At 40.6% G+C, this 24870-nt stretch overlaps 1 protein-coding gene across 3 annotated transcripts in view; it reads left to right on the top strand.

Moving 5' to 3' along the window:
• Rrm2b (ribonucleotide reductase regulatory TP53 inducible subunit M2B) overlaps positions 1 to 24490 on the top strand; it is a 29968-nt gene extending 5478 nt beyond the window's left edge. For all 3 annotated transcript variants that reach the window (XM_037197734.1, XM_028857199.2, XM_028857198.2), the window contains 7 exons: positions 6896 to 7012; positions 8815 to 8948; positions 9743 to 9837; positions 14028 to 14161; positions 19575 to 19679; positions 21797 to 21910; positions 22699 to 24490. In XM_037197734.1, the coding sequence (XP_037053629.1) occupies positions 6896 to 7012; positions 8815 to 8948; positions 9743 to 9837; positions 14028 to 14161; positions 19575 to 19679; positions 21797 to 21910; positions 22699 to 22851 (852 nt within the window). In that variant the 3' untranslated portion in view covers positions 22852 to 24490. The remainder of the gene's footprint in view (positions 1 to 6895; positions 7013 to 8814; positions 8949 to 9742; positions 9838 to 14027; positions 14162 to 19574; positions 19680 to 21796; positions 21911 to 22698) is intronic.
• The last annotated feature ends 380 nt before the right edge of the window (positions 24491 to 24870 follow it).

Here is a 24870-nt window from a genome sequence, read left to right as displayed (position 1 = left end):
ATGATCAGGACCACGGGCCTGACTGAGTGCAGGGGTCTGAGATGGTCTGCACTTGGCTGTGCTGGGGGGGAAGATCTTTTGTTCCACCCCTTGGCATTTCTATAAATACCCTAGGGCCGAGACAGTCAGGGCCTATGGAATAGGTTCCAGGCCCTCTCGAGGCTATCCTGTATTTTCTGTCTATCTCTCCCCTCTAAATCTTCTATCTAATATTTCCTGCTGCTCCTACTCAAGAGTACTCTGGGGAAATGTGGGGGTGGTGGGTAAACGCCCCCTCACACTTAGTCAAGATCCCTTTGCCTTTACCTTTAATATATTGTAGACCATTTTCTATTGTTTAAGCCTTATTTATTTTTATTCTATGTGTATGAGTGTTTGCCTGCATGTATGTGTGTGCACTACATGTGTTCTGGTGCCCTCAGAGACCAGCCGAGATTGCTGGATCCGCAGGAACTGGAGTTACAAGTGAGTGTGAGCGGTCATGTGAGTGTTGAGAACTGGACCAGAGTCCTGCAGCCACAGCCACAGCCGCAGCCGCACATGCTCGTCGTATCCAGTGAGCTCTCCCTGCAGCCAGTCCACCTCCAGCTTTTGTTTTTAAATGGATTCTTAGCTTGCTATGACTGCGTAAGACCAGTGTTGGGTTTTTGCTTGCTCACTTGCTTGTGTTGATGGTTACTCAGTTGTTTATGGCTGCATGTGTCTGTGGAATTGCACTGATGTCACCAGGCTGGGCCTTTGGCGGCAAACACCTTTACCCTCTGAGCCGTTTCTCCAGTCCTAACACCAGCTTAGACTCACGGTCAGCAGAATAAACAAAATCACAGCTGCAGCTTCAAAAAGGAAGCGTGAGACCCAGGCAGTCGTGTGCACCCCTCTAATCCCAGCACTCAGGAGGCAGAGGCAGGCAAAGCCCTGAGTTCAAGGCCAGCCTGGTCTACAGAGTGAGTTCCAGGACAGCCAGGGCTACACAGAGAAACCCTGGCTCAGAAAAGCAGGAAACAGCAACAACAAAAATAGAAGGGTGAGAGCCTTACAGACCTGATCTTCTGGAACAAAGCTGCAGTCATGTGAACAGCTCAGCCAGCCGGGCTGAATTCAGTCTAGCTCTGCCTTCAGCTGCAGCAAACCACAGCTGCTGCAGCGGGGCAACCACTGTTCCTTACTATAAATGTGACCGTTTCCACCTTCACAGTGAGTTCAGCACGTCAGTTAGACAATACCTGCTGGTTTAATAACAACAATTAGTTATGCAGATGATTGCTGTGTAATTTAAGTAAACACACAAAGTTATTGTCTTTATTATTTAATTATTTCTTATTGTTTGTGATAGCCACACAATACCCTCATTCTGTATATGTATCCAGTGGCATCTCTATCTCTGGATAGCTGTACCTATGTGAATAAATGTCTTTGAATCTGTATGCCTGTCAGTCAAGAGACCAAATCTGGGCTAGCAAGATAGCTCATTGGACAGAAGCACTTTCTGAACAAGCCTGATGGCCTGAGTTTGATTCCTGGAACCTGCTGTGGAATGAGTGGAATAACTCCTGCATTTTCCTCTGATCACATGTGTTATAGCACACACATGATCTCTTTCTCTCCCTGCTCCCACCGCTCATACACACACATACAATCAATCAGTCAGTCAGTCAATCAATCAATCTGTCAATCAGTCAATCATCAATCAGTCAATCAATCTGAAAGCAGACCAACTGTATCTATGGAAATAACACCCTGTGAAGAATGCAGGGTTTGAGGCCAGGCTGCTTCAGTGCAAATCCTGCTCTGCCCCATACTGTCTGTGGAAGGAGCTTCATCTTGCCCTGCATCCTCACTGCTAAATCAGGCCAATAGTATATGACACATTGGTTGTTATGAGGATCAATGAGGTCGTTATAATCATATTTAACATTTGAGAAGCACTAAATAAATATAAACTGAGCTGGGTGGGGTGGTGCATGCCTTTAATCCCAGCACTCGGGAGGCAGAGGCAGGCAGATCTCTGTGAGTTCGAGGCCAGCTTGGGCTACAAAGTGAGTCCCAGGAAAGGCACCAAAGCTACACAGAGAAACCCTGTCTCAAAAAACCAAATAAGTAAGTAAGTAAGTAAGTAAGTAAGTAAACTGTGATTTCATACAAAGAATGGGAAATTTTAGCCTAGAACTTAAAGGTACCAGTGTCTGAAATTTCTCTTACACTGTTTTCAGATACTTACATATCTTTGTTCTGCTGTCAACATTGTTCTATATTTTAGACACAGAGCAAAACAGCCAACTGAAACAACAAATACTCAGGGTTTTATGGTAGGTCACCTGACTTCCCCTGCCTGTGGTTTTTAGAGAGCTCTTGTTAGATGTGGTTCAGAGAACAAGTAGAGCGCACAGTTGGTCTTTTGTTTGTCATGTTCAAAAAAGGGACTTGTGATGTTTGGGTTTCTGAAATTCGCTGGAAATTCACTGCTTCATTCAGAAACTGTAATAAATGTCTTATGACCAAGAAATACTAATTTAAAAAATTAAAGCACATAGGTTGATGCATATTTTGCAGGAAGACTCAAATACATGTTTTGAAGGAAGTCAAGGATATTTTTAGTCCCACATATTAGACAAATTATGTAAAAATAGTTAATTACTTTTATAGTATAGTTTTTAAATCAGTGGTTGAATTTAATTCTCAAATACGAGGCACTGACTCAGAAGACAAAGTATAGGCTTAGGAATTTTCTAAAAGTCAGTCAGGCAATTCTGATAATCAGCTTTCTGTTACTATGACAAAAATACTGAAGAAAATCAAGGTCTAGAGTAGCAGTGCCACAGGGCAGCAAGCACGCCTTTGCTTTAACACATGACCCTCTGGGACACGGTGAGGACCAAAAACTGTAGCAGCCAGTCTGCAGTCAGTATTTAGATGGTGAAATTGAGGATGCGCTCATAGGAGAGAAAATAGACAGGAAAGGTGATGTTTTTAGAAGGTAGAGCCATTATTATTTGACAATAAAGTAAAATTTATAGGGCATTTTAAAGCTCAGAGTTTAAAGAGGCAAATTTAATATTTAAGACTAGACATATTGCAGTATTAAGTTTAATACCAGGAATATAGTATATGAGAACAAGAAAGAGACCCCTGAGTTAACCTGAGTTGAGCTGATAATAGAATGGAACTTGACATTTTGCTGATATATTTTATAAAGTGAAGACAAATATTTCCCCTCCCCATCCTATTATATTTCTAGAACTTAGCCTAGTTTCTTGGCATATATTGAGTGCTCAGTATGGCAGGAAAGGATACACTGATTAAAGGTTAGAATAGTAGTCTTTTTTTGAAAGGTCAAGAAGATTGAAACTTCATTATATAATTAAAAGAGCAAAGCCAGCAGAATTTTCCAAAGGACAGTTACATGTTTCAAATGTTTGTCACATTATCATGAAACATACTTAGAGGTTTTTATAAGACAGGAGAAGAGCTATGCACTGTTTTGTCTTCCCCAAATTTGTAAGTTGGGCCATTCATCCCCAGTGGGATGGTGTTTGGAGGTGGGGCAATGGGAGGTAATTAGGTAATGAGGATGATGAGGTTAAAGATCTCATGCGTGAGATTAGTGCCTTTATAATGAGAAGGGAGCTTTCTCTTTGTCTATGAGCATATGGCAAGAAGGTGCCCATCTAAAAAGCTTCTTCAAAAATTTCACCATGGGGGCTGGAGAGATGACTCAGGAGTTAAGAGCACTGGCTACTCTTCCAGAGGACTCAAGTTCGATTCCCAGGACCCACATGGTGTCTCAAAATTATCTGTAACTCCAGTTGCAGGGAATCTAACACTCTCTTCTGGCCTCTGTAGGCACCCAGCGTGTTCACAGTACACAACACACATGTAAACAAACATATCCATATACATAAAAAAAAAAAATCCAGACATACTGCTACCCCTAAGCTGTCTTAGATTGGGTTTCCATTGCTGTTATAAAATACTATGACCAAAAGCAACTTAGGGAGGAAAAGGTTTATTTCATCTTATGGCTTATAGTTCATCACCCAGGGAGTTCAGAGTAGGCACTGGAGGCGGGAACCTGGCTGCACACTGGCCTGCTCCTCATGCCTTACAGAGCCTGCTTTTTTATAGCACCTGCCGCCACTAGCCTAGGGGTAGAACGGCCCCAGTGAGCTGGGCCCTCCAACATCAACCATCAATTAAGAAAATACTCTACAGGCTTGCTCACAGGCCATTCTGATGCGTTTGTATAGGGGCAGGGGGCACAATTGATCCCTGGTCAACTTGACACAAACACATCACTTTTAAGCCATAATCATTCATTTCTTGGTCTTCATGTTAATAATAGTATTACAATATAAAACATTCCAACTTTAAAAAGCCCCATAGTCTTTACAAATTCAAACACTTTAAAGGTTCAGTCACTTTAAAATATCCAAAGTCTCTAAAAATATCCTTAGTTTTCTAAAATATCCAAATTCAGAAACTCCAAAACTTTGAAATCTTTTACAATTAAGTCTCTTAACAGTGATCTCTCATAAAAAAAAAAAAAAAAAAAAAAAAAAAAAAAAAAAAAAAAAAAAAAAAGTTAACTACTCCAGGAGGGACAGAACAAGGGATAGTTACCACCACATCACAGTTGAACAGCATAAGAAGTTCAGTGTTGGTCATCTGGGATTCACTCACGATCTTGGGCTCCCCCAGAGGGCTCGGGCTTCTTCTGCTCCACCCTCTGCCACACACAGGCCTGTCTGCAGCCTCCACAGCTTTCCTGCCCTTGGTAGCTGTCCTATGGACTGGCATCTCCTGAGCACTGGGCTCCCCACTGTACCCATGCCACACCTTCACCAATAGACTCTCTTTTCTAGACTCTCTTCGGAGACTCTAACCCTGCTGGATGGTGCCAGGCTCCATTTCTTTCCATGACCCCTTCATCCTGGGACTTTTCCTGTAACTGAGGCTGCACCTTCATTGATGGCATCACCTGGCCTTTTGAGGGACTCTAGTCCTGCCACACAGTGCCAAGCTTCAGCTGCTCCTGAGGACTCTTTCATGCCTTCAAAACCAGCACCACCTGGGGAACTCTTATACTACCCATTTGGGCTGCCATGTGATGCAGCCTTGGTCCCAGCAGGACCACAAGTTGTATGTGCTGATCCTGAGGAAATATTCTCAGACTTAGGATCCTCTGATGCTGGTCTCTTCTTAATCATTGCTACTTTCGCAGCTCCAGCTAGCCAGTAAGGAAAGGTTTCACTTCAGTGGTGCTGGTCTCCTGTTAATCACAGCTGACTCTTCAGCCCCAGCTGACCAGGAAACACAGATTCTTAATTCAAAATATTGTACAGCCCAATAGTCTTTTAAGGGACTCGTAAACTTTCTTCTGAAACTTCATAAACTAGGCCTCTGTTGTCTGTATCACTCTCAAATTGAGGTTCCCTCTTCCAAAATGACTCTATCTGTGTCACCTGGACATGAATTTAGCCAGCACATGCTTGGATCTTGGACTTACAGCTTCCAGAACTTTGAAAAGTAAATGTTTGTTTTTAAGCCATCCGGTCTAATTATTTATAATTATTATTATTATTATTATTATTATTATTATCATTGTTATTACAGAAGCAAGAGCTAGATAACTCAGTAAGGTACATTTAAGGACCACTTGAAAAGTTTGGATTTTGCCAAATTTTAGAGTCCATCACTTTCTTAGTTCCAAAGAATAATTTTAATAAGCATTTTCAAAGGTATTTCTATTCTAGGAGAAGCCTGTCTTAATTAGGGTTTCTATTGCTATGAAGAGACACCATGACCACAGCAACTCTTATAAAGGAAACATTTAATTGGGGTGGCTGACATTTTCAGAGGTTTAGTCCATTATCATCATGGTGGGACATGGCAGTGTGCAGACAGACATGGTTCTAGAAAAGGAGCTAAGAGTTCTACATCTTGATTCACAAGCAACAGGAAGTGAACTATATTCTACACTTGATGTAGCTTGAGCATATGAGACCTCAAAGCCCACCCCCACAGTGAAACACTTCCTCCAGTAAGGCCACACCTACTCCAACAAGGTTATGTCCTAATAGTGCCTAGGGGCCAAGCATTCAAACACATGAGTCTTTGGGGGCCATACCTATTGAAACCACCACAAAGCCATATCTGTAAACTGCTTTAAAACCCAGGTTATTATCTTGCTGACATGACTTCTCAGTAAAGAGGAGTGGCTGGCAGTAGCATAGAGGCTATAATTAGTTAGCAGGCGCTGAATCTGTCTAATACTATAGTAAGTATTGTATAAAACCAATGACTGCTGAGGCATTAGTTTATCTACTTTAAATACTTGACTAGTTTCTACTTTCCTTTTTGTTCATTCATTCACTTGGTGCTATGCTTAATTAATTTTAATAAAAATGTATCCTGGCCAACTAAATTAGCCAAAAAAAGAAAAAAGCAGATTCCTTCACAAATGACCTTCTTTCCTCATTCTTGCTCTCTCCTCCCTCCTCCCCTCTCCACTTCCTTGAACATGCTAAGACAGCTTTGTTTAAAGAGATTTTACTGGATATGTTTAGGGTATAGATCATGGTGTTGTAAAATATGCACACACACATGCACACACTTGCACGCAAGCGCACACATGTGTATAAACTTTTTCCCATTAACAAGTAAACGTATATACTGTCTCATATACTTATCCATTTCCTCCTGTGTGGCAAGAGCAGGTATAATGTACTAATTAGGTAAATGTTCTAAGTACAGCACATTATTGTTAATGTAATAGCTATCTTATTTTGAGTTTTGTGATTTTTAATGTTTTTTCTTTCTGATGTAGCTCTTCTTAACTTTAAAGTGAAAATTTCCCAAACTCTTTAAGTGAAAAACAATTGAAGTGTTTTTATTCTAGGTTGACTTATCAAAGGACCTCCCTCACTGGAACAAGCTTAAATCAGATGAGAAGTATTTCATCTCCCACGTCTTAGCCTTTTTTGCAGCCAGTGATGGAATTGTCAATGAAAACTTGGTAAGATTTTTATTTTACTGTTGCTCCTATTTTGTACTTGAATGACAATGTTAGTAAGATCACCATAGGTCCTGCCCGAGGAAAGAAAGATGTCTTAATAATAGACTAGATGAAGCTTACTTCCATTTAAACAACGTATGGGGTATGTGTGCATGTATAGGCAGAGGCCAGAGGAGGACATTGGCTGTCTTCCTCTGTTGCTCTTTGCCTCATTTCCTGAGAGAAAGTCTCTTCACTGAACCTGGTGCTCACCATTATTTAGCTAAGTTGACTGTCCAGGGAGCCAAAGGATCCTCCTGTCTCTGATACCTCAGCATGGGGGTTACAAGCTCACAGACACATGCCCAGACTTATGTGAGTGCTAGGGAATCTAAACTAGGGTCTTCATGCTGATGAAGCAAGCATTCTTACCCCGTAAAGGTGTGTCCCCACACACCAAAGTTTTATTTTTGAGTATATTTTTTCTCATTAAGTTTCAGAGGAGAAGATAGTTAACTGTCAAATGACTAGAAATATATTATAACATTTTTATTGTTTATTTTTACTCTAATAAATTTATCTGTCAGAAAAAGACTAAATACAAAGATAGAAAATTGACTCACATAATCAGATTCAGAGATAGAAATTCGATTCTGTGAGTTCAAACATGGAAATACAAGCATGTGATACAACTAATAGAAACAGCTAATAATTGGAAAAAAAAAATATAAGCATGAACAAGAACTAGCATTGGTTAAATTTTCTTAAGCATTCAGCTTTGAGCAGTAATTAGCTGAACCATTCTGGTGAGGACTCAGATATCCTGACAGTCAGTGAGGCTAGCATTATAGAGGCCCTGAGTTTTAGCCTCTGCCATGTGAAAACAAAATCCAAAATTGCACAGAATTCGTAAACTTGATTTTTTTTTTTGCCCCTGATAACAATACTTATATGTCTGAGATATTGTTTTGCTACTTATAGACCTGATTTTAGCCTGCAATTGAAAACAAAATCAAAATTGCACAAATCGTAAACTGATTGCCCTATAAAAACAATAAATGAATAGCCATCTGCAGCTCTGTGTAGATATAGGTTCTGCCCCTCATATAGAAATTGTGTTACCATCAGTCAGGAGGAATAGGTTTTTGGTAAGGAGAGTACAAGTAGGAACATCCAGGATGGACCAGAACTTAAGTGGATCTGTCTACTATTAGGAAAAAAGCTCTCTACAAGGCAAAATCACTGTTTTTGATAGGTATTCTAAAATTGACTGTTCAATAGGCAGTGTTTCCACTTCAAAGATAAATTTGCTCCATTGCTTAGGAACACAGTCCATGAAGTTGTAGGCATAGCCCAGTGGGCACCTGCCTAGCAGAAGCAACAATGCTGGGAGCAGTCTCCAGCACTAATTAGCTGGCTAAACAGCACTTGTAAGATGCTGCTTTAAAAGACCCGTAAAGGCTGAGGATGGAGTGCTTGCCTAGCCTGAGTAAGATGCTAGGTTTAATCTCAGAGCCACACACATGCATGTGGGTCATGGTGTGTATGTGTGTAGAAATCAGAGGACAACTCTGAGGTTCCGGCATGGAGCTCTGGTCATTAGGTTTGGCAGCAAGCAACCTTACCTTACGATCCTTCTCATTGATCACTTTTTTTTTTCTGAGACAGTGTCTTGCCATGTTTCTCAGTTGGTCTTGAAATCAGTATCCTCCTGTCCAGGTTCCTGAATGCTGGAAAAGACAAAAGATTGTTAGGTGCTTTAGCTTGGGACCAGGGTTTTGGGAGAGCTTGCTCACTGGTCTCTGTGTCCCGTCTTTCTGTAGGTGGAGCGTTTCAGTCAGGAGGTGCAGGTTCCAGAGGCCCGCTGTTTCTATGGCTTTCAGATTCTCATCGAGAATGTTCATTCAGAGATGTACAGTTTACTAATAGATACTTACATCAGAGACCCAAAGAAAAGGTATTACTATTGTGTGTGTGTGTGTGTGGGGGGGGGTATTTATGAAGGCTAGGTTTTTGCTTACATTAAGTGATTTGGGGGTGGGCGACGTTTTCCAGCACTTGGGGCGAGCAGCGGATTCTGTGAGTTGAGGCAGCTGGCTACCAATGAGCTCAGAAAGGCGCAAAGCTACACAGAGAAACCCTGTCTCGAAAAAAAAAAAAAAGTAGAATTTATTCCAAAACTACAATATTAAAAGATTATTCACATATGGAAGTTCATGAGTATAGTTTTCTTTTTTTAAAAGATTTATTTATTTATTATATATACAGTATTCTGTCTGCATATATTCTGCATGCCAGAAAAGGGCACCAGATCTCATTATAGATGGTTGTGAGTCACCACATGGGTTGCTGGGAATTGAACTCAGGACCTCTGGAAGAGCAACCAGTTCTCTTAACCTCTGAGCCATCTCTCCAGCCTGAGTATAGTTTTCTATTGCTCAATAATGTGTTAGATTAAAGACCTGGCATAGAACCAGTTAGTCTTTAGATAATTAATACCATCTTAAAAGCTTGTTTGTATTTGTAAATTGAATATTGGCATTTCATTGATTTTTAGATCAACTTATATCCAAGTCATTAATCTGAGTTTCACTTTTATTTCTGTATTCATAATTATGAACATGTAAAAATATAGAAAAACTAGATTTGGTAGTATACTGTAAGAGTTACAAGTATTGTCTCTGATTATTAAAACTTAGTCCAATTAATAGAAACAAATGAATAATTTTTCCGTGTTTTTTGTTTTTATAGGGAATTTTTGTTTAATGCAATTGAAACAATGCCGTATGTTAAGAAAAAAGCAGACTGGGCCCTGCGCTGGATAGCAGATAGGAAGTCTACTTTTGGTATGTAGCGCTAACTTGTATGCCCTCAGCTTAGCCGCCAGTGGTTGTGATGCGTGAGAGAGGAATGCAGGGATTTCAGTGTGCTAGTGCACTGTGCTCTAGTGATCACTAGTGCACTGGAATCACTGTGCAATGACTGATTATCACTAACTGTGCTAAGGAAGCTGTTACTTGTGTTTAATACATTCGAACTTGGAAAGGTAAGATCTCACCATGCACACTGACAAGTAAAAAAGTCACACAGAACCCAATAAAGAGTGTTGTAGTCACCTACCTTTTGTGCCCATTTCAAAGAGTGCCAGGGATTTAAAGCAAGTCAAGTCCTAACAATCACCGGAAACAAAGATCTAGTTTCTAAAAATGCAAAATTAGTATAGTTAACCAGGACCAGAAACAGTTTGCAATAAGAAGCTTAGTTTACACTGGTAAGTTAAATGCAGATATACTTCAGATGAGCTGAGACCACTCCCCTTTTATATGAGGCAGGGCCTCACTCTATGTGTAGGTCAGGGTGGATAAGTTGAGACGCCCCCCTTTTTTATGAGGCAGGGTCTCACTCTATGTCGAGCTCAGAGGATGGCCTCTAACTCGCTTGCTCTCCTGCTCAGCCTTCTGAACACTGAGACAAGCATGTGTCACTCAGCCTAGCCTTACAATTTTTTAAATTAATTTTTGTTTGGGAAGGACGGGCACGCGTGTGCCAGGGTGCGTACGTGTGTGAACTGTGGAGAGAAAAGGAAGAGTGGGACGTGCAGTTGGTAGCCCTCCTTTTTGGGTAGTGGAACTCCAAGTCAGTGGTGTGGGGATGATTTGCTGGGCAGCACACTTACTGTTTTCTTGAGCCCGCAGCCGACATGCGGCTCTGAGGGCCACCTGCACCTTAGCACTCTCAAAGGCAGCTAGCTCTTCTTTGTGAGGGACTTTGCCCAGCCTTTGTGGAGACATCTTGGTAATGGCTACCCCAAGCAAGAGCCAGGAGAGCAGCTGTTCTTTCCCTGCTTCTAAAATCTTTTTTACAAGTCTGTCGTTTTTAGCTGAAGGGAAATTTAAAAAGAATCCTTTGAAAATATCCCTTTGTTTTAAAGTTTATATAGTATGCTGTAAAGAGATCCAGTTCTCATAAAGCTAAAAATGTCCAATTATTTATCTGTGTTGTTTTTAATTGAAACATACTGTCCGGTTTAAGATTGGCAGATAGATATAGTAACCCTTAATTTATGTTTTGAAATTACATTTGTAAACCTCAAAAAATAGTATTTATACAATTTTAGTGCATTGTACTGTGGACTCCGCTGCACTTAAAATATTGTTACCCTACTAAACAAATTATGAGGCATTTACCTTCATTACAGTGTTTGGAATAAATGTCTTGGTTGTCTTTTTATTTCACACATATTCTGAAAAGTTTATAAAATATATCTGTATCTCTTATAATCGTTTTCATGCATCAGTATGTGTTCATGTGTGGATGTGCTTGTGTGGTGCAAGCACATGTGTGTACATGTCTGTGGAGGCCGGAAGCTGATGTGAGTGTCTTCCTGAGTCCTTTCTCCTCTGTCCTTCCTCTCCTTTCCTTCTCTCTCTCTCTCTCTCTCTCTCTCTCTCTCTCTCTCTCTCTCTCTGTGTTATAGGCATTGTATACGCGTCTGTGCACATACGTGTGCAGGTATACACCACGTGTGAGTGTAAAAGCCAGAGGTCGATGTCAAGTCTCTTCCCTTAGTGCTCTCTAAAGATTTACTCATTTAAAACATTTTGTGTATGCGTGTATGCCTACATGAGTTTATGTGCACCATGTGTGTACAGGTGCAGCAGAGACTAGAGAAAGTTGGATTCTCTGGAGCCGGTGTTGCAGGCAGTTGTAAGCCACCTGATATGATTGCTGGGAACTGAACCTGGCTCCTCTTCAAGAGCAGTAAGCATCTGAGTCATTTCTCCAGACCCTTAATGTATTTTCAGTAATGGATACTTTTATTTATCCTTTGACAACTTCATACATATACACAATATTTTGATCATATAGCTCCCTGAATCTCCCCTTCTACATGTTCCCTTCCCACCTCCATGTCTTCTTATTTCTTTATGGTCCACCAAGTCCAGCTAGTGGTGTCCACATGTGCATGTGTGGGACCCATCCACAGAGTATGGGCAACCTACCAGCAGCCAGACACCCCAACAGCTATCAACTGCCAGTAGAGTCTCAGCTATTGTCATGAGGCCTCATGAGCAATTTCCTCATTTTTAATTAGTATATGTTAATTGTGCATAATAGTGGGTTTCATTATGACATCTATATACATATACATAATGTATTTGACCATATTCACACACACACCCGTTAGCCTCTCTTGTCCCCTCCCACTCTGCTAATCCCCTTCCTCTCCTCAAATGGCCTTCCTTCTACTTTCCATGGCTATGCTTGTGTGTGTGTGTGTGTGTGTGTGTGTGTGTGAGACAGAGAGACAGAGACAGAGACAGAGAGACACAGAGAGAGAGACAGAGAGAGAGAGAAACCCAATGAGTTTCATTGGGATGTTTACAGAAATGTGAGGGAGAGTCTGCTTGTAAGAGCATGGCCACCTTTAGCCAGTAGCTGTCCACTGAAGACAGGATCTGGCATGAACCTGGAGCTCACCCCATGGGCAGGTCTCCTCAGGAATCCTCTTGTATCCATTTCCCCAGTGCTAGGACTGTGTGTGTGCTGCCACTACTGGCTTTTCACACGGATGCTGGGCATTCAGACTCCAGTCCTCATGTTACTTTCCCAGCCCCTCCTTAAAATCTTTTAATTCTCTCCAAAAATAGTCTTCTGTAGCTGTTTCTTATGGTTCTTATTTTTCAGCATTCACATAGATGCCCAGAGTGGTTAAAATAGCTCTCCTCTTATGTTTAATTTTAGTCCAGTTCTCTTACAGATAATTGTCCATATGGCATTACTTTAATACTTAAAAATGTCAGTTATTATTGTCTGTTAGTTGCAAGATAAAAGTACCATAGACTAATATTCAATTAAGGATGAGATGAAGCAGCGATTATTTTTGTATTGTAATATTTATTATATCCACATGACAGTTTTCTGTAATTCCTTTGACAGTACTCAGTCAGCACTTATTTATTTATATTTCTGTGTTTCTTTCAAAGCAGCTTTTTAAATGGCATCTATAAAGTTAAACTAGAAGTTTTTCTCATGTCGGAAGTTATTAATAGACAGTTTGGATTCACGTCTCTTTGCTGTGGTTGATCTGTTCGGTGTGAGATAAGCAAGGAAAGAGCAAGGACAAACAGACTCCTCTAGAGACAGCCAGAAACACTTCAGTCGGCCTGCCTTCTGAGATTTAAGGTTTTTTTCTGAAATTAGAAAGTGGATTTCAGCATAAAAATTGGACATGTCTATAGAATGGATTTAAATCTTAAAATTTTATTTATTTATTTATGTGTGTGTGTGTGTGTGTGTGTGTGTGTTATAATCCAAAATACCCTAGAGACAGTGTCATAGCTATGATATCACTGAAGATATTTAGGAATGAGTTTCTACAGAGTCCTTGCCTAACAGTGAATCAACTTTTAAGTTGGCTTTTCTATCTTTAATAGAACATTTTTTCCTATAGGTAAATTCATTGCCTTCAGGTGATTTTTAAAATTATTCTGCAAGGATAACAATGTTTTTGAAATGTTTACAGCTAATCTTTTAGCAACAATAGGCTGCTAACAAAATATAAACCTTAGCAACCACTCCTCCCATTGGAGGAATACAGCTATTATAAAGTTTATCTTGCACTTCCCATTCTCGTATACACACATATGTACACACAGTGAACTCACACACGTGTGTCTGCACTCACAGGCACATGCTCTTTACAGGCAAATCACCTCTCATTTATTTATTTATTTGGTGTATGGAAATCCATTGTGTGTGTGTGTGTGTGTGTGTGTGTGTGTGTGTGTGTGTGTGTGTGTGCGCAGGCTACACCACCTACTCAAGTCCACGTTTTCTGCAGGGTTTGAAACAGACATGTCTCCTTGAGCAGGCAGGAGTGGAAAACCTCTGCCCTGGAGACCTTTGTGCAGAGCACTGACTTGCTTGTTTGTTTCTCAGGAGGGCAGTGTGATGCTGCAAAAAGCCCCATGTATGTGTAAACTTGCATATGTCCGCAGCGTCTAGTTAGGAATGGAACTGTTTTGTCTTGCAGGGGAGAGAGTGGTGGCCTTCGCCGCCGTGGAAGGCATTTTCTTCTCTGGGTCATTTGCTGCTATATTCTGGCTGAAGAAGAGAGGCCTCATGCCCGGACTCACCTTTTCAAATGAGCTGATCAGCAGGGATGAGGTGAGAAGGAAGTGTTCTTCCACTGAGTTTCTGTTGTGTGTGGTCGTTTATTGTTCTTTCCCCTGGAGAAGATGCATGCAGCGACACAGTTTTCTGCTAATGAAAAGGAAATGGACGCGCACTTCTTCCGTGGCCTGTGAGACTTGTTTTCCTTCCATGGCTTCTACTATTCCTCCTTGGTCTCTGCTTATCCTTAGATGTGACTGGACTTCTGGATTCTTGCCTCAGTCTCATTATTTGTGACTTCCTGGCTGATTTTATTTCTTGTCGTGGAATCAGCCACCATCTAAATGTTCATAACTCCTCAAGCTTTATCTGTATTCCAGATACTCTCTCCCAAGTTCCAAACCTACATTCAAGTGCATGCTGGGTGTTTTTTCTGGGAGCCTCCATGTGTATCTCAGAAGTCAAGATTCATTGTCATCTCCAAACGATGTCATCTGCCCATCACAACCCTGACGTCCTGGAGCTACTTTAAACTGCTGTTTTCTCTTCCTGCACATCCATCTGGCTCTATCTGCAATACCTTCTCATTTTCCTCCCATCTTTATTATTATTTTCACTCTTTGATCACTGTTTCAAAAGAGGCAGCTCAACATTCCTGGTTCCATTACGTCAAGCTGGCCACTGCTGCTTTGATGGACTGCTCGTCCTCATGGGCTCATAGCATGCATGTATCTCTCTGCTTGGTCAGATTCTAGGCTTTTTAGCATGGAGACTACTCCTATTTCTACTTATTTCAATGTTTAGTCCATGATAACCATCCGGTTCACGTTAGTCCACACTAACCGGGGTGCCTCAGCTTTTCATTTTCTTAAGTAACCTTCTCAAGTTACTTCTCTGAACCTCCATTTTTTCAGCTATAAACTCTACCAGGGGTTATTACAGTGTAAGGAAACAGTATGTGTGAAAAGCGTTTAAATTTTTTAAAGATTTATTATTTACTTTATGTGTGTGGAAGTTTTGCCTACATGTATGTAGTGTGCCATGTGCATGCCTGGTGCCCTTGGAGTTCAAAAGAGAATGTTAAAGCCCCTAGAACTGGAATTATTGATGGTTGTGAGCCACCATGTGGGTGCTTGGAAGCCAAACCTGGTTCTTTTAAAGAGCAAGTGCTCTTAACTCCCATCGTATTGTGAAAATTAACTCCCAGCCCTGTGAAAAGTATTATTTAAGTACATAAATGCTTCATATAATTATATTCTTCTGTTTGATGTCTTTAACTTTCTGATAACTTAGACAATAAATGCCATAATTATTATAGAGAATTTAGCAAAAAGGTCAACAAACTCAGAGGTAATAATGTTTACTTATTGTGTTCCTTTATAGACTTTTCTACATTTAAATCTGTTTCTCTTTCTCCAGCCCCCTGTGTGTATATATCATTTTTTATAATTTATAGTTTTTTCTATTCTTTTGTTTGCTAGAGAGGGGATCTCACCATGTTGTTGTTTTAACTTCCTCACGGTGGCTGCGTCGTAATCTGCTGCTGTTTCGGCCAGCAGTTGCAGCCCTGCAGTTACCGGCCTGCTTCTCTAGCACCGGCCCTGTCACTGCTGTTGAAGGGAGCTTTAACTAAACCTCTGTCGTTCTATTTATAAAAAAAGGCTCAAGATTCAAAGGCTGGGGTGAAAACCTGCTATCTCAGAGATGCTGGGTCACAACTAGCTAATCTTCCTTCCTTTTGGAGGTTGTGTGTGTGTGTGTGTGTGTGTGTGTGTGTGTGTGTGTGTGTGTGTGCAGGCTCCAAAAGACTTGTGCTCCCTCTTTCCCAAACCAGAAAAGGCCACACCACTCCAAACTCCACCCTATGACTTCCTGTGTCTCTCTATCTCTCCCAGATGCCCTCTGATGCTCTATGATTACTTTCTGTCAACTAGTTGTTAATGTAGCTTCCTGACCCAAGGTTAATTTTATTTAATTAATGCATATGCAAACTTGGGGTTCAGAGTGATCTAATATCCCCCAACACCATGCAGCCCAGGCTAACCTTGAATTGGACATTTTCCTGCCTTTACTTCTTAAGTGTTGGGGTTACAGGCATTAGTCACCACACCATTTTTTTCCAGCTGGCAAATGTTGTGAGCCTTTTTCTTTATATTAAGCATTATTTCAAAACAGTTTGGTAGGGCTGTAATATTCTGGTGAATGAGTGTATCATTTATTTGATACTAATTAGAAATTGGTTCTTGAAATTTGTTTAGCTTTTTTCTTTTTGAGATGACATCGTATAGTGTAACCCTAGCTGGCTTGAAACTTGCTATGTAGACCAGGCTAGCCTTGAACTCACAATAGATCTGCCTGCCTCTGCCTCCTTAGTAGTGGTGTTAAAAATATTCAGCACCATGCCAGGTTGTTTTGCTTTAATAAAGTGAAACTTTGCATATAAGCTTTTAAATTTTCTTAAATTCAGTCACAAAAAAGAATTAGCAGGTCATTTATATTCACTCTCAAGTTTCTTTCCATAAATTTTATAGCAGTTCCCAGCTCCACATAACCATGCATGGACATTTTCTACCTTATCCTCACCAGAGCTTAGAGTAATATGCTGAATGCCTGACAGTCTGATAGGTAAGCTGGCACTTCAGTAGGGCACTGACTTTCATCTGTTTGTTGCTGGTGGTGAGCTTTCTCATAACTGTATTAGTTGTTTGTGTATTTTCTGTAGCTGCCTCTTGTCCTTTGCCTTTATTCCAGTTGTGATGTTTATGGTTTTCTTGCTTAGGTACTGTTAATATTTTAAAGCCATTATATGGTATCCTATAATCCTTAAAGGAAGGTTCATGTTTGCCATGGTTATTGGCATATTCCTAACACACAGTAATTGATTGGCCTCTTTTATTATTATTGTTCTTGTTTGTTTTTGAGACAGGGTTTCTCTGTGTAGCCCTGGCTCTCTTGGAACTTGCTCTGTAGACCAGGCTGGCCTCAAACTCAGAGATTCATCTGTCGTTGTCTCCTGAGTGTTGGGATTAAAGGATTATACCACCATCCTTGGTTTGATTGACCTCTTTTAGCATTGTTTACTGAATTTGGTGTGTGTGTGTGTGTGTGTGTGTGTGTGTGTGTATGAGAGAGAGAGAGAGAGAGAGAGAGAGAGAGAGATGCAATTTCAATTTTATTGTATTTATTTTAAGCATTTTCTCAGATTGTCCTTTGATTTGAAAAAAATGTATTGTATGCATTTGTGTGTGTGTGTGTGTGTGTGTGTGTGTGTGTGTGTGTCTGTCTGTCTGTCTGTCTGTCTGTGTAGCACACATGTGGAAGTCAGAGGATATCTTGTAGTAAGTATCCTCTGGGTCACTCCTACCATGTTGGTTCCAGGGATTGACCTCAAGTCGTCAGGGTTGGCAGCAAAGCCTTTGCCCCTTCAGCCATCCTGCTCGCCCTGAGGATTTTAAGAGAAAGGGTTTTCATGTCTCCCAGGCTGGTCTCGGACTCACTATTTAGGCGACAACGATAATCTTGACTTCTCTAATCCTCTTACCTCTACCCCGACTGCTAGAATCACAGATGTGAGCCACCACAGCAGTCTTATCCTGTGCTGAGGAACAAGATCAGGGTCTCAAGCCTGCTAAGCAAGCACTCTACCATTGAGCTGTTTCCTGATCCTCTTCCTTTTGTTTTGAGATAGGGACTTACAAAGTTGCCTAGATTGACACCAGACACATTCTGTAGCCCAGGCAGGCCTTGATCTTCTGATTCTCCTCCCTCAACTTCTCTAGTATCTGAGATTACAAGCCTGTACTTCAGTGGGCTCTGGTATGTTTTAATAATTGGTAGAATACATCTCAAAATGTTCATTTTTAAGATGTCTTGTAAAGTTAATCCCATTTATCCTTCCAGAGTAGTTTTTGGATTAAAAGGTGTCAGGATTTTGATTGGAATTGCTTTAAATTGCAAAGCTAATTTTATTCACTTACTGATCTAACAATTAGGCTTCCCTTTGATTTACTGGCCTCTGCAGTAGTTAGCTAGCTGCCTATTCTAGTCAACACTTAACACCTCTCATACTACCTCTGCTAATCCAAGCATTCTCCTAAGTCAACTTGGTGGGGAAAATATAACTAGTGCAATTCCCAGGATTGGCTTTTCAAAGGATGTGGGTTTTATCTGTTTATTTAGATAGTTTTACCAGAGAATAATTAGGTAGATGATATTTGAAACAGTCTTTGACATGAGGTCCTTATCTGAGTGGTTGGTCTTTTGTTGTTTTAATTCTGAATTGTAATCTTTCCCTTCCTTGTCACTTACCAAGTTATTTTTCTTTGTAGTTTAAAAATATTAATTGATTCTACCTTGGCATCATAATCTAAAAGTTAATATTGTTGGGAAATCTATCGTCTTCCTATATGTGGCCTTGTTTTCTTTTTCTGTTGTGAATTTATGAAATTTCAATTCTGTTTTTGGATTTTCAGCTTGTTATCACCTGCTGGGGTTTGGATGCCTGAGTCAGGCTAACTCTCACTGGTTTGTTCTGCAGCACTGAGGTTACTTGGTGCTCATGTATCTGCTCCATCGCTTGTGCTCCGGGCTGTCCTCAGCGTTTATTCTCTTCTGTGGTGGTGTTAGCTGCTGTGGCTTCAGGTGCTGTGTGCCCTGCTCTTCCCTTTGCTCTTGAATATAAACACAATATAAACACTGTCTTTCTGGAGTCTCTCTGAGCTTCAGTTGCTCTTTAAGTGCTGCTGTATTGGCTACTTTTCCTGTTGCTGTGACAAGCAGCAGCTTAGAAAGGAAGGCCTTGCTTTGACTGCAGGTCAAGGGCATGAGTCTGTCCGTCCTAGCAGGGGGGCGCAGGCAGCTCCAGCTGGCCATGTTGTATCCTGGTTATGAAGCAGAGAGTGATGCACGCCGGTGCTCAGCTAACTTTCTGCTTTTTATCTGGTGCAGGCCCCAGCCTGGGGAATGGTACCACCTACATTTAGGAGCAAATCCTCCCACCTTCATTAGCCTAATATAGAAAAATCAGAGGTTTGTTTCTATGGTGATTCTCAATCCCATCAAACTGGCAACCAAGATTTATCACCATAACTAATTACTGTTTTTCAATCATTCTTTTAATTTTTGACATTTAAAAACTAATCAGTTTTCATGTTGTCTCTTCTTACATTGTTTTCCTTTCCAAAATGTTTTTGTTACAAAATTATTTGGTTGGTTTGTAAATTAGTATTCATGTTATAAAATGTTAATAATATAAAATGTTAATAAACTAAGATTTATTATCATTAAAAGTTTCTATTATAAGTTTTCGACTTGGTGTTCAATGCAGTTTGGAGGAGAGAGGCTCCTGGCTCTGTTAACCCTTTCATCTCCAGGAAGTTCCCTGTTCCTATGTCATACAGCACACTGACACATTATACGCAAGTAGCTAATTGAAGTTCTCTGACGGTAGTGATTGTCTTCTGTTTAGGGACTTCATTGTGACTTTGCTTGCCTGATATTTCAATACTTGGTGAATAAGCCTTCAGAAGGAAGGGTCAGGGAGATCATTATGGATGCTGTTAAAATTGAGCAGGTAAGTGGGAGTCCCATTATCACATGACTACATTCTATTGTGTATTCATTGTTTGCTTTATTTTTATTGTATTTATGTGCATGGATTTTTTTTGCCTGCATGTATGTCTATTCTTCACATGCTTGCCTGCTGCCCAGAGTCCAGAAAAGGACAACAGATCTCCTGGTTGCATTTGGTTGCGAGGTACCATGTGAGTGCTGGGAATGAAACCCAGGTCCTCCAGAAGAGCAGCCAGAGCTTTTAACTACTGAGCAGTCTCTCCAGTCCCCATAGTTTGTTTTTAAAATTTGTTTTAAAATAGTGCCTTATGATACTCTGTGGGCTATCCTTGAACTCCTGGGCTAATGTAGCCCTTCTTCCTGATGCTGGCACTGTGCCACTGTGCCTAGAAGCATTTGACTGCTACGTTGTAGTTTGTATATCAATATCGGCAAATTAACATAGTCCAATTTGACAGTTATTTTAGTTATTTTTCCATTGCTTGATAAAACATCAACTTACAAAAGGAAAACATTTAATTTGGGGCTCAAGGTTGCAGAGTCCATGACCATCATGGCAGGGAGTACAGCAGTAGGCAGGCATGGCACTGGAGCGTAGCCGAGAGCTTATATCCTTATCCGAAGTAGGAAGCAGAGAGCGCTCACCCCCACTGACACACCTCCTCCAACAAGGCCACACCTCCTAGTCCTTCCCAAACAGTTCCACCAACTGATGACCAAGTATGAAAATATGTAAAACTATGGTGGCCATTCTCATTCAAACCACAAAGCACATGATGTATTGTTACCTCCGTTTATAATTTGATTAAAAGTCAGTCTTTAATATATATATCAGGGTTTTCTGTGTGCTTGGTTTATTTCAGGGCTATATTTTTGTTTTAAATAAATTAATTATATTTAATTTATCTTTTAAATATGATTCCATAGTAAACATTTTAATTGTTGTAGCGTCTTAGTTTTATATTTCTAACTACTAGAGAGGAATGGTAATTTTTGTTTTATAGTTTCAATAACAAAGCAGCCTTGCTACCTAGGTAAAGCACAACCCAAACATTCACAAAATGCATAAATAAGTGAATTAGTAGAGTAAAACTTAATTTATGGCATGCAAAGGTTGTGGCTAGAAGCAACTTGATAGTCTACTTAAAATGTATTTTTATCACTCTAAAGAACTAACTTGAAAATGAAATTTGCTTGACTTGTTTTTGAACAGTGCATAGGTTATAGGCATGGTTTTCATGCTGTGAGGGGGAAAGGTGTATGTATATTGGCATCTTTTTACCATTTTGAGGATGAATTTCATAGTTAATATGCTTTTATTTTTCATCTATTAACAGTTTACCACTGTCTTTAAGTACAACTGGATTTCAGTATATCTCCCAACCTCCAAATCCATATCTGTCAATTCTTATATTCTCTATAATCGATGTCTTTTTCTTGGCTCAATTTTGTGATCCAGCTTCCCATGGTGTAGTGGTCTTTGAAGAAGTTTTGTCTGGATACTTTAGGACAAAATATCACCATTTCTCTGTTGAGAAAATCTAGGAATCAGGTCCTTTACATACTACTTTAAAAGATTCAATAATTTGCTGTTTTCTATTTAACTTTGGCCCTTGGAGAAAGTGAAATGCTATAATTAGTAATATCCCAAACATTTGTAGACAGATGACCATCATTTGTCACGTAAATTTATCCTGGCATACTTGCCTGGAGCAAACCCAGCGTCTAGACTATGAAGAACACTAAACTCTGTCCTGCTCATCTTCTCCATGAGATTGTTCATGGCTCAGAAGGTGCGGTCTTTCATAGCAAGGAAGGGCCTCGCCCGAGCTTCAAGCACAGCTTGTTCAAATTTTGGCTGACCAGAAAGTAGAGTTGGGACGGAAAGAAAGTCCTCAAAGCGCATGCCCAGGGACCCATTTCTGCCAGCCAAGTCTCAGCTCTAAAATCTTCCATGGCCTTTCTAAACAGTGGCACCAGGTAGGGCCAAGTATTCAAATACATGAGCCTGTAGAGAACATTTCAAATTCCAACCATAATACTCTGTATCTGGGAATGTATACTTATTTATTGTTATGCTTTTGTGCCTGCCTTATTCTGATTTTGTTTGCTCTCCAGGAATTTTTAACAGAAGCCTTGCCTGTTGGCCTCATTGGGATGAACTGTGTTTTGATGAAACAGTACATTGAGTTTGTAGCTGACAGGTTGCTTGTAGAACTTGGGTTCTCAAAGGTAAATAAAGTGTTGTAAAGCATGTAACTAACTGTCTTAGTTTTGTCCTATTGCTGTGAAGACACACCATGACCAAGGCAGCTTATAAAAGGAAGCACTTAATTGAAGGTTTGCTTACAGTTTCAGAGGTTAGTCCATGGCCATCAAGGGAGGGAGCACAGTAGAAGGCAGGCAGGCAGGCCCTAGAGCAGGAGCGGAGAGCTTATTCCCTGGTCCACAGGCAGGAGGCAGAAAGAGAGCAACTGGCCCTGGTGTGGGCCTTTGAAAACGCCCTCAGTGACACCCTCCTCCAGTAGGGCCACTCCTAATCCTCCCTAGCTGGCTCACCAGCTTGAACCCCACATTGGAATATCCGAGCCTCTGTTATCCATTCTCATGCAGACTAGCACACAACCAATAATGTTACAGGCAAGTAAGCTCTCTGGGTTGTTTGACTGAAACTGTTTGTAATACACTAGTCTACTCTTAAAATACCAATGACAAGTTGGATGTGTGATGTTCATCTCTAATTCCAACATTTCTAAGGATTGCAAGTTTGTGGCCAACCTGGGCTACATGGCCCATTTCTGACTGACAATAAATAAAAATGTGTAGTACACAGATTTGTTTTGTAAGAAAAAAATGGTTTTTCAAAATCCTTGAAACCCTCAGGACCTTAGAGGAGCAGTGTGGCCCTGTGGGTGGCGGGGCAGTGGGGACCTGCCCTCTGGGTTTTGTCATGTTCGCCCCTATTGTGGAGTGTAATTTGGATTCTTCAGAATGTCTAATGACATTTCTTTTCTTTTCAGGTTTTTCAGGCAGAAAATCCCTTTGATTTTATGGAAAACATTTCATTAGAAGGGAAAACAAATTTCTTTGAGAAACGAGTTTCTGAGTATCAGCGCTTTGCAGTCATGGCGGAAACCACAGATAATGTCTTCACCTTGGATGCAGATTTTTAAAGCCCTCCTCATCTAAAACAATACAGTAGAAGCCGGGGATGGTTGCACACACCTTTAATCCCAGCACTCAAGGGAGGCCAAGGCAGGTGGAGTTTGAGGACTGTCAGGGCTACATATAGAATAGAGATCTGTCTCAAAACCAAGAGAATAATAGCAAAAGCAAGCTAACAAAGAAAACCACATAGAAACCTGTCATTGGTAAATAGCAATTTATTTTCTGATCTTTTGAAACCGAGCCTTTCCTTTAAGGGAATGGGAGTTTGAGTAGAAGGAAATGTAAAACTAAATTCTAAACGATTGATTTATCTAAACGCACTTCAGTTATTTATATAATGAGAGCGTGTGGCCTAAATGCCTGTTTTGTTTGTTTGTTTTATCATGAGCACAAAGAGCAATAAGAGCATGGACATTCTACCCTTACTCCTTTGTGTGACCTTGGTGGGTCAGTTACCCACTGTAAACTTCAGGGCACTTATCTGTAAAATTTGTGTAATAGCAAGTCCCAAACTCATGGGGTGACAGAAGGATTAATACACAGAAGTAAATTTCCCTCCACTGCCTTGACTACTAATTAATATTAATGATAAGATTAACTGCAGTGACATTGTGATGAAATACACTCCAAAGTGATTGTGATTCTAGGTTAGATGGAGATTTAGAATTCATTAGATTTTTGTGCTTTTAATGCTTGCAGGAAGAATATAAAAATATGAAATCCTTAGAGAGGTCACGATTCTCATCAACCTCTCTGCATTTCTCAATCTGCAGTAGAGAATGTAGCTTGTAATTGCTTAGGGTGGAAAGCTATGGAGGAGATCCAGAAGTTACCATGGTTGTGGACCTTGTAAACAAAGCGATTCTTCTTCAGGAATTAAAAAGATAACTATTGGCAGGTGCAGTCCTGGAATGTTTAGAACCAACATAGATGAGCATTTCCCAAAGTCATATTCTCAGAACTGGTAGATCTTCCGGAGTTTTTGTGATAGAAATAGAGATTTAGTGGGAAATGCTGCGCACTTCATCCCTTCTTAGAATGTCCAGTCAGCACAGCAGCTGGGGTGGTGGGTACGGAAGCCTTCGCCTTGCTGTCCCCAGGTACTCACAGGAGTCTGCCAACAGCTCCCACAGCAGAGTGCACTGGGAAAGCCGGCCCAGAATTGTTTATACACACTGAAAATGGACAAAACGGGGAGGGTAGGACTATTGGACCATTGCAGATTTATGCCAAGCTGAGAGAGCTGTTTAAGATTGGCCTCATCTGTGTGTCTTTATACTTTTACATCTCTTTACAATGTTATAAAGGAATGTTCTTTTAGTGGAAGTGTGCTATGCTGTATAATAAGACGATGGGGGAGATGGAAGTCCTTAGGAAAGATTCAGGAAAGGCCAGGAGCCAGGACACCTGAACAGTGTGCCCCTCTTTGCTTTCAGGAAGCCCCAAGAGGAAACCTAAGCCCCATAAAACCCTGGTTCCTACTCAGGGAAGTGCCTGCTGCCCAGACATGAGGGCCTGAGTCCAGATCCCTAACACCTACATAAAAACCATAGCAGCACGCACTCATACGCCATACACTTGCACATGCACACACATGCAGACACACAAAGTACAAATAAAATCCTGGAAACTGAAATTCAGAGATTTCTGTCTATATAAGTTTTTTATTCCATATGTTCTACAACTATCTGGTTGATCAAAACTAGGAATTATAGATGAATGCATGAGAGAGCATAATTCTACTGTTGGAGGGAATATCAAAAATGAAACATTTTGGCTTATGGTCCATACTGGGTTTTTGTTGTTGTTGTTTTGCCATGTGCTTCCAGCTGGTCATGTGGTCACCCAGCACCCTTCTAAGCTTTACAGAGCAGCCAGTACTAAAGCATGGGGAGAGGGGTGATGGGTCCAAGAAGCTGAAAACCTTAGCTGAGATTCCAGCCACTGTCCTCACACTGTAAGATTTTGAGGCTGTCACAACCTTTAAATTTTGTCCATTGTGATTGCTTTGGCCTATTCCTTTA

This window comes from Peromyscus leucopus, chromosome 20 (assembly GCF_004664715.2).
Source record: "Peromyscus leucopus breed LL Stock chromosome 20, UCI_PerLeu_2.1, whole genome shotgun sequence".
In the NCBI taxonomy this organism is placed as follows: domain Eukaryota; kingdom Metazoa; phylum Chordata; class Mammalia; order Rodentia; family Cricetidae; genus Peromyscus; species Peromyscus leucopus.
This window is presented reverse-complemented; position numbering and strand designations above follow the sequence as displayed.